The 10,302-nt window shown below is 38.6% G+C and overlaps 1 protein-coding gene across 3 annotated transcripts in view; it reads left to right on the forward strand.

The window, feature by feature from the left end:
• itpr3 (inositol 1,4,5-trisphosphate receptor, type 3) overlaps window positions 1-10,300 on the forward strand; it is a 39,026-nt gene extending 28,726 nt beyond the window's left edge. For 2 of the 3 annotated variants that reach the window (XM_072681709.1, XM_072681711.1), the window contains exons 41-58: window positions 172-377; window positions 674-874; window positions 1,000-1,110; window positions 1,660-1,755; window positions 1,837-1,938; window positions 2,201-2,287; window positions 2,393-2,503; window positions 2,742-2,934; window positions 3,687-3,806; window positions 4,095-4,267; window positions 5,097-5,261; window positions 5,513-5,705; window positions 6,289-6,369; window positions 6,505-6,626; window positions 7,485-7,650; window positions 7,749-7,909; window positions 8,499-8,660; window positions 9,052-10,300. In XM_072681709.1, the coding sequence (XP_072537810.1) occupies window positions 172-377; window positions 674-874; window positions 1,000-1,110; window positions 1,660-1,755; window positions 1,837-1,938; window positions 2,201-2,287; window positions 2,393-2,503; window positions 2,742-2,934; window positions 3,687-3,806; window positions 4,095-4,267; window positions 5,097-5,261; window positions 5,513-5,705; window positions 6,289-6,369; window positions 6,505-6,626; window positions 7,485-7,650; window positions 7,749-7,909; window positions 8,499-8,660; window positions 9,052-9,171 (2,570 nt within the window). In that variant the 3' untranslated portion in view covers window positions 9,172-10,300. The remainder of the gene's footprint in view (window positions 1-171; window positions 378-673; window positions 875-999; window positions 1,111-1,659; window positions 1,756-1,836; window positions 1,939-2,200; window positions 2,288-2,392; window positions 2,504-2,741; window positions 2,935-3,686; window positions 3,807-4,094; window positions 4,268-5,096; window positions 5,262-5,512; window positions 5,706-6,288; window positions 6,370-6,504; window positions 6,627-7,484; window positions 7,651-7,748; window positions 7,910-8,498; window positions 8,661-9,051) is intronic. The other variant, XM_072681710.1, reaches the window with a different exon arrangement.
• Window positions 10,301-10,302: the final 2 nt, after the last annotated feature.

Here is a 10,302-nt window from a genome sequence, read left to right on the forward strand (position 1 = left end):
CCATAAGAGGAAAATTAGCATGTTTCAGCAAAATAACAGGGTTGTAAAAGTGCATTTGGGTAGTTTTCACCTCACAAAATCACATACTTATTATTTATATTGATATACTGCATGACACATGACATAGCATATCAGAAAAAAAACAAAAACATGAATTCTGTCTCCTGTTAGCAGGATCCCAGCCGTTGGTGTTTCATCCAGGTGGAGTAGCTCAGTATGGGCATCACCCCTCCATTGCTCCTGCACAAGCTCTGGCTCCAGCTCACCACACGGAGCAGCAGGAGGTAGAGACCGAAATGGGCCCATCAGTGGTCATCATGAAACCCATTCTGCGTTTCCTCCAACTACTCTGTGAGAACCACAACCAGGACCTGCAGGTCAGCCCAGCTTTACTACTCAGTGTATATACCTAGTCTGTCTGATCTAAACTAAATGTCTGTTCTTGAGCAAACTCTTAAAATATGAAACAGAGGGCATTTGATAGCTTGCAAAAGAACTAGTAAGTGAGTAATGCAATAGCTGTTATACATACATATTATATCCTTGTTATAAGTTCAGCACTCAGTCAGCACATGAAACCTTATAGCTGTGAATAAAAAAATGTGTGAATAAAATATTTTTAATATGTGCATAATCATAAATCTAAATATTCCCAATTCCTGCTTTTCTTCAGAATTTCCTTCGCTGTCAGAACAACAAGACAAACTATAATCTGGTATGTGAGACATTGCAGTTCCTGGACATCATGTGTGGGAGCACCACCGGAGGCCTGGGTCTGCTGGGCCTCTATATCAATGAAAACAATGTGGGTCTGATCACACAGACACTCGAGACGCTCACAGAGTACTGCCAGGGACCCTGCCAGGAGAACCAGGTTAGATGATCGATCATAGAATACCAACCGAGTACCTGAGTGTTCTGAGAAAGTTCTGTTGTATGAATGAATATAAACACCCAGAACCTGCTGAAGTTTCTCTTCTCTGTTCTGTCTTTTTGAAGACATGCATTGTCACTCATGAATGCAATGGCATTGATATCATCACTGCTCTGATTCTGAATGACATCAGCCCCCTGTGTCGCTATCGTATGGAGATGGTGCTCCAGCTCAAGGTGAGGAGCAGGCTCTTCCATACAAATATGAAATAAGAAACATAAGAAAATAAATAGAATTGATTTTAAATGATACAGTTGATATCTGATAAATGATGTAGTCGGCACAGTTGGTCTTATCATGGGGAGATTACTTTTTTATCACTGGTTACCACAGCCATCCATGGCTGGAAGTCCAAGAAAACACGTCTGGTCTCTCTCTATTGATTACTGACAGTGCATTAAAGCATCACTATGTAAAAATGTGAAAATTAGTTCTTTTGTGCTACTGGGCTCCTCCTACAGTTTGGGAGTGTAATTTACTTTTACACCACTGGCGTAAATACAGATCACGCTGGTTGAGCTTCACTCTTATGAACAGTTATACATGTGCATTTGTTGACAAGTAAAACAAGAATGTGAACTGAATGTAAAATTATGGGATTTTACACAAAAAATATGACAGCAAAAATCACAGTCAGAAATTATACTGATACTGATATTTGAAATTTCCATAACAAAAAAGCATTTCAGTGACATGCATATTAAAAACAATGTGCTTATTTGCAGGACAATGCCTCCAAGCTCTTACTTGCCTTGATGGAGAGTCGCCACGACAGCGAGAATGCAGAGAGGATTCTGTTTAACCTACGACCTCGGGAACTGGTCAGTCCACCACCTGACTGTGCACTATAAGGGAGAGGTATCAAACTCATTTAACAGCTCATCATGCTGTGTGTCCACTAGGTGGAAGTGATAAAGAAGGCTTATCTGCAGGAGAGCGAGTATGACGAGGCAGAGGTGTCACCCAGAGAAGTTGGCCACAACATTTACATTCTTGCACAACAGGTACACCATTAAGATTTTACTACTACATGTACTACACGTCTGACCACTACTGTTTACATCATTAACATCTGACCACTACTGTTTACACCGTTAGCATTCTGCCACTATTATCTGTAACAAGTTATCATCTCTGTAACAAGTCTATCAAGTGTCATAGCTATTGATTTTGAACATGCTACACTGGATGTAAAGGGGTAAAGTTATGTAATGGTCTTTGGCTGAACTTTACTAGAGGAAGTTAAACCTGTCTTATTCTGTGTAGCTGGCACGGCACAATAAGATTCTTATTCATCTGCTAAAACCGCCAAAAAGGAGTAAAGAAGAGGAAGAAGAGGGCATCTCTTCTATGGTAAGGGTTTTGGAATGGCAACATAATTTCCAGATTTCCATGGTTGTGACAGCTTTTCCTTTCTTCTGTCCTAAATGACATTTATGTCTTTTGCTTTCACTGTAGCTCAATCTGAACAACAAGCAATTCTCCCAGATGCTGAAATCCTCAGCTCCAGCTGAGATTCAAGAGGAAGACCCATTGGACTTTTACGACAAACACACTGCTCAGATTGAGGTACGGTATTTAACACTGTTTTGATTCATTTTCAGTATTTTTCACTTTTCTGGGCCTGATCTTTGAGTGCCCTGTGCCCTGTACTGAAAACACCTCAGCTAATTAAATGTCTAATGAATGTGTTGAAGGGAAAGCACTAAAATGTACTATAAGATTTACACAGTTCTCATACCAATGCATTAACAGTTATCTGCATAATCTAGTGAAGGTTACCTGGGACTCAATATTATGTTATCAGATTGTTCGTGAAGACCGCAGCATGGAGCAGATCGTGTTCCCTGTCCACCCCATCTGTGAGTTCCTAACAGAGGAGTCAAAGGTACGCGTCTTCAACACCACAGAACAGGACGAGCAGGGCAGCAAGGTCACACACTTTTTCGAGCAGGCTTCCTTCCTGCACAATGAGATGGAGTGGCAAAAGAAGCTACGCAGTATGTACTGAATTTTTTAACTTCCTTCTTCAACTTCACACAGCAACAGCCTCAGTCCACATACTTCCTTCACTTCAGATGTTGATTCTGTATCTCTCAGCTAGTCAACAATTGTTTATATAGAGTGTCTATTAGGGGGATCGCAAAGCACATGTTGTATTTACACAAGTGACGTAAAGGTAAATTACACTACGCTGCTGTAGGGGGAATTGGCAAAAAATACCAATTGTCAAATTATGCTCTTTTTTTTTGTTAGTGCTCTGATTGGTTGCCCAGTTATGTGCATTATGCAGAAGTAGGCAGGCTGAAGTTGTTTGGGCTGAGGTCTCACTATGACAAATTTGTTTTATGCAGTGAAGTTCACATGCATAGCTGGAGTAGTTTTAAACTTTGAATCTGTACAGAACACTCTTTTGTTAAATTATTTTGTTCAGTTACAGCTCATTTTATTTACAATATTAAAGGTAATCCTGTAGATTTAATACCATAAAATGCTTTTAATATAATAGGGAATAGACCAAAGTGATTTTGTTTAAGGGCTATTACAAATCAGGAGGACAGCTGTAATGACCATATTCATGCAGTGGCATTTAACAGAATCTGTTGTCCAGGGCATTTGCTTTAAGGTAGCATTAGGTGTCCTTCACTAACTTTTGTTGTTGAAGCAGAGTCTCCATTTGTTTTTAGACTAGGACCGTGTTTATTCTGTGGCTTGAAGAAAATAAGTGCTCACCACTATGCTCATCTCTTAGGTATGCCAGTGCTGTACTGGTTCTCTCGGAGAATGACACTATGGGGCACCATCTCCTTCAACCTGGCTGTCTTCATCAACCTCATCATTGCCTTCTTCTACCCATATGACTCTGGGCAAAGTATATAATTACAATTAATACCTGTTATACAAAATCTGATGTTATTTTAATCAGGAAGCTACAATAATGTCTTACATATTGTTGAAATGGGATCAGTTGAATCAGTTCTAATGTTAGTTAAACAATTTAGGCCAAGTCAGTATCAGAAGACAATACTGAGCTCATACTTAAAACAAGTTATCAAATGCATTGTCCAGACAAGAGAGGAAGTAGTACTTTTACATATGTCAAACCCAAACCCTTATGTAACAGAGTCCTAACAGTTTACTGTCTACTGACTCTTCCCAGGTGCCATTGACTCTTCGCTGTTGTTAATGCTGTTCTGGTGCTTTGCTGGACTATCAGTGGTGGGTCTGTTCTCCCAGCGTTACGGCCTCCAGCCCCTCACCCTCGCCATTATCCTCCGCTTTATCTACCACCTCGGCATCGGCCCAACTCTCATCCTGCTCGGAACTCTGAACGTAAGTCTGTAAGATGTAAAACATCCCCCTGCCTTTAGTTCCACATGGTTCAGAACTGCATCCAGTTTCAGTCTTGTAAAAAACACAAACATTATATGTTCTATATAGTTGACATCTGTTGACATCTATTGTGACTGTGTTATAAGTGGAGTCTGTGGTATCAGAAGTGGGATATTAAATGATGACATAGAATGTCCACTTGTAGATTTTATTAATATAATAATAATTGCATTGCATTGTTCCACTTGTTGTATTATACATTAAGAAAATTAGGGTACTATATTCAGTTCAGTTCAACTTTATTATCATTATACTAATACAGAATAATAAACAAAACAAGGGACATGGTGCATAGACCATAAGGACAATAGACAATAAATACAAAAATGTGCATGTGCAAATGGGTGCATGAAGGCAGAGGTGTAGTGAAAGGTGCGAACTGTTACTGTATTAATAGCAAAATGAATAAATATACAGATACAATTGTTGTGTGCATAAATGGAAGAGTGCAGTATGTTGAAGTAAGGTGTGCTGAGGTAGACCAGGTTCAGTGTCTGTAAACTGCATCACATAGGCATACAGGTACGTTGTGTTTTTAATGGTGTCATCAAGCTATCAAACATCCATTAAGGTCCAATTGCAAGCCTTACATGAGTTTTACATTCCCTTTCCCTGTGAATTGGTGTATATTTGTACCTTTTCAAGTCTTCCCCCCTTTTTTAAGTCTTAAAAGTACAAGTTGCACCAAAAAACTTTGCAAACCTCTGAAAACTGAAAATTAAATGTTCAGGTGTATGCTAACAGTCATGGTTCTCTGTCTCTTGCACAGCTGATCAATAAGATTGTGTATGTGGTGAGCTTCGTGGGTAATAATGGTACATTTATCATGGGTTACAAAGCCATGGTGATGGATATGGAGTTCCTCTACCATCTGGGCTACGTGTTCACCAGCACACTGGGGCTGTGTGTCCATGAGCTCTTCTACAGCATACTAGTGAGTGTCTCATATTTATGATTTCTATTTTACAACACACCACTCTGTTTTATGAATACTACTGTATTATAGTAAAGTAGCACTTTATAGCATTAATTAGAAGATCACTGAATTATTCTTAATGAAGACTTTCATTTTAGTTTACTCATCACTTTATGTAGTTTTGCTAAAGCTGTGTTCTACTGGTAAATGTGTTATGCCATTAGACTGTCTAGATATGTCTGGCTAATTACATCTTTGATGCTTTTCAGCTATTTGACCTAATCTATCGAGAGGAAACACTTTTTAATGTCATCAAGAGTGTGACACGTAACGGCCGCTCTATCCTCCTCACCGCTGTGTTGGCGATTATCCTGGTCTACCTTTTCTCCATTGTGGGGTTCCTCTGCCTCAGGGATGATTTCATCATGGAGGTGGACTATCTGTCCAATAATAATAACACAGGTGAGGTTGTGGGTGGTTAGGTGTTGGAATAGAAAAAGTGGAATTTACTAGTGCAAGTGAATCAAATAGTTCTGCTGAATCAAGATTTGTGCTAGTGAACCAAACTGTGTAGGTGAATTTAGAACTTGAGCTAGTGAATCAAGTTATGCAAGTGAATCAGTACTTAAGCCACAATTGACCTGGAAATAGATCACAATATGGATGTCAATTCACTTTTATATCAAAATACATATAATTGAATTAAGGAACTTAGTAGGCCAAAAACCCTGTAACTATGAAATCTGAACTTGAGTGAATCAAATTGTTCAAGTGAATCAGTACTTGTAAATGGAAATGCACCAGTGAATCAAGACTTGTGTTAGTGAATCAACCTGTAATCCAGTGAATCAAATTGTAGCAAATCACCCTTTAGTGAATTAAGACTTGTGCTACTAAATCAAGACGTATGAGATCAAATTGTGCCAGTGAGCTTTGCGATTGAATCGTGCAAGTATTTTGAACAAATCATAAGAAAAAGAGGTGACATTTACAAACAGGAAGAGCAATATGATCATCTTTAATTAGCTGACTGTGTGATATTCAGGTTCTGAGAGTTCTGTTGGTAGCTGCAGTGCAGATGGAATGGATTGCAAAGAAGAGACTGGACTTCTAGTAGCGCCAGATGGTCAGTCTTTTACTTACTGTCACTTAATCATGGATTCAGCTTATCATATGAGGTTTAAAAAAATGGCCAAAGGTTAGTGAATTAGTAAAACAGTTTGTTAGCAGTAAAGCTTGTAACTGGGCTTTGTTGCTGCAGAAGAGGAAGATAACACAGAGAGGGCGTGTGACACACTGCTAATGTGTATCGTCACTGTGCTGAACCACGGACTACGAAATGGAGGTGGAGTAGGAGACGTTCTGCGCAGACCCTCGAAAAATGTGAGAATTCACAAACACTTGCACACACTTACATCTAACTTCTATCATATCAAAATAATATTTTATTTTAGCTTTGAAATATTTTAGCTTCTCATGTTTTTTTTTTTTGTTGTTGTTTTTTTTTTTTTTTTTTTACAAACAACAGCTACCCTTTACATGATATGACCATTTTAGGATTTACTGTATTAATTTAATATAAAATCTATTATTTAAAAAATAACAATATTTGAATTTTTTTTCTCTGTAATAAAAGGGTTACACTACAGGACTGTGGAGTCATCAGATCTTTGTACTCTTCACACAACACAATTTATCTTTTGTCAATTGGGAATCTTTTAGTCATTGTGGTTTGCACACTACACAACTGATCAGTGATACAGGGTCATACAACATCTCCAGGTGAAACCTGTAAGGAGTTCTTCAAAACCATATTTTGTCACGAAAAACGCTAGAAAACTGATGTGATGCTATTCCGAATGCCCATAAGAGACAAGCAATACAAGTTGTTTGTGATCTGATTTGCAGTGAAAACACACAGAAGAAAAAGATTTCTTCTACCTATGGTTTTTGATTTTTTAAGCTGTTTTTGGAGCTCAGCAACAAAAGCCTCATGTCAGCCTCGCAAGCCCCCGAATCACGTCTTTTAGCAGTTCACCAGAGCAATCGAGCCAGCGCTGAGTGAATGCCGATTTGCCTCTTGTGGGCAAGCTCCACAAACAGTTAGCTCAGAAAATCTGGGCTAAAATGTTGTAGTGTGAACCTGACAAAGGTTTTGCTATGTCATTCATTATATTCTTGTAAAGAGTGGGACAGTAAAGTGTACAGTGTAATGGATCATCACTCTGTTTAACTTATCAGGAGACCCTATTTCCTGCGCGAGTGGTGTACGATCTTCTCTTCTTCTTTATTGTCATCATCATCGTACTAAACCTGATCTTTGGTGTGATTATCGACACTTTTGCTGACCTGCGTAGCGAGAAGCAGAAGAAAGAGGAGATCCTTAAGACCACCTGCTTTATCTGTGGTATGAACTGCTTCCTATAAGCTTCCCTGTCCTGTCAGGGTTTCCCACAGTTTAATGCAAACTGAACTTTCTGACTGATGTGGTCTCATTATTTTAAGGTCTTGAGAGGGACAAGTTTGACAATAAGACAGTATCTTTTGAAGAGCACATTAAATCGGAGCACAACATCTGGAACTACCTTTACTTCATTGTGCTGGTGCGAGAGAAGAACAAAACCGACTACACTGGCCCAGAGAGCTATGTGGCCCATATGATAAAAGTGAGTTATTTACTGATTCTTCTCTAAATGTTGGTCTGTTACATTATGTGCCCATCAACAGTCTAATTTGAATGAGGTGATTAAATTGACCAAATTTGCTTTTTAATAACCATCATTATTTAGAATTTGAGTAGGAAGTAGAGCGGGTTCGCAAGCAAAATGTGAAAGGACTAGCTCTGAAGAGTAAGATTATAGCCATGAACAAAAGCATCTCTCCTTAGTACTTTGCTTCATTGGATGCAACTACACATAGTCTATAACTGTCAATGGCAGTCAATGTAAAAAGAGTCCATCAATCAATTTGGACCCTCATCATCAGCCTGCTTCTGCACTCGTCAACGTTAGTTGCTTGAATGAGGCTGAATTTAGCTTTTTATTTGTAGCCATAGACATGCGTGTTACATTATGAAAAGTAGAGGCTACACAGACTCTAAAAATACAGTCTCTAAAATTCAGTTTTACACTAGAATTGCATTTCAGACATAAGACAAAGACATACACCATAGTGCCCTCAAATGCATAGAGATCTATTTTGATCACAATCTGTTTTTACTGCCTTCAGTAATGATGTCCCTTGCTGTGTCTGTAGAACAAGAACCTGGATTGGTTTCCACGCATGCAGGCCATGTCTCTGGTGGTGACTGAGGGGGAGGGGGAGCAGAACGAGATGAGGAACCTGCAGGACAGGCTCGCAGCCACCATGAAAGTGGTCACTCAGCTTACTGGCCAGCTAGCAGAGTTGAAGGAGCAGGTGAAAATGACTGCTCTTTCCATTGTGTCACTGGTATCGTTGATTGGACTGGCCGTTGGTCATTGACTGTTTGGATTAGCGGATTAGTGACAGTGGTTACTGTTGAGTATTACAGTAGAAACAACTAGACATATAGTAATTATAGCAGTGTTAATAATCATAAGAAAATAATTTGTGTTTGAGTTTTGAGTTTTTGAGTTTTGTGTTTCTCACATAAAATGTAGTTCAGAACTGTCTTGTTACTACTGTATCTTGTGTATTTTCTAAAAATATTATTTATAGATCCGCCTTACAATTACATTTGTAGCATGGTGTTCAAAATGTAATGCATTATTTTTAATAATTTAGTGTGAACCGCTTTTATAGTTGCATTTGTGTTTGTGTTTTGCAGATGACAGAGCAGAGGAAAAGGAGGCAGAGAATGGGCTTTGTGGATGTACAGGCGGGCTCCAGTGCCTCATTGCCCCCCAGTGCTGCCGGAGGAAACCACCAGATCTACAAAGCTTCATAATACCAACTCTCCTCCTAACTCACTGGTTATTCAAATGAGCACATGGAACTTTAGTTTTAGCCCCAGAGAAAATGTGATGCTGAATAGCTGACATGTAGATATTCGGGTATTGGGAATTACATGTGTGGGGTTTTACTTGTGGAAAGCTATTTTTGAATGTAGGCGGTCAGGCTGTCTTGAAACAGGTGGCACTGAACGAGACAGAATGTTACAGGTTTTTATCACAAAAGGAAAAAATAGCATGTTCACATGGGAAGTTTTTTTTCTTATTTCAAAGGGATGAAGATGTAATATATTTGAATGCAATTTTTACTGATTAACTTATGTTTTGTAGAGACCAAGTAATCACCACACACCTGTGAGTGTGTTCACTGTACTTGATGTGAAGACCTGAAGTGCCTAATGCTAATATTTACTGTATATTGTCACTGTCACACAAAAAATGTTTCTCCTAAAGGGCAACTTTACAAACGAAGGAAACCCTTTAACCCTTAATGGAAGGCTATGTAAGAAATGTGGAGCATTTCGGTTTTTCTATTGGTCCATTAATTCATCATGTAACAGAGATTAAAATTATAACAAAAACTGGACAGTGGCAAAATCTAAGATACAAAGTTTACAGATAAGCCAAAACATTAAGACCAAATAACATTAGTGATCCCTCAACAACAGTTGGCTCTCTTTGTCAACATATTAGAAAATGTTGTTCTGGAGTATTTATATTGGTCCATGAATCATGAAATTTTGAAATGATGTAAGGGACAGCCATGATAAATATATGTAGTGGTTTGTCTGTTAACGTTTTAAGCTGAATAGGGTGACTCAATGTGTAACATATCTACGTATACAGTAGACATATTATTAAGTAATTAATTAAATAACTATTTAATAATGTTTTTTCAATATTCTGTTCTTTCCCCTTAATGCTAGAGAAATACTGAAGCTTGGATTTTGAGTTTATTTCTAAATAAGCAGAATGTATTTATATACAGGCCCTTTCTGAAAGGTGTTGTGGGTCTGTAATGGTCAGTGCTAGTCATTCAGCAGCTCCCCTGCTGCTCAATATTAGACTGTAGTCATGAAGGTCTTTCTGAGTATTGCACTGAATAAAACTGTGTGGGAATTGGAACC

The sequence above is a fragment of the Salminus brasiliensis genome, chromosome 6 (assembly GCF_030463535.1).
Source record: "Salminus brasiliensis chromosome 6, fSalBra1.hap2, whole genome shotgun sequence".
In the NCBI taxonomy this organism is placed as follows: Eukaryota; Metazoa; Chordata; class Actinopteri; order Characiformes; family Bryconidae; genus Salminus; species Salminus brasiliensis.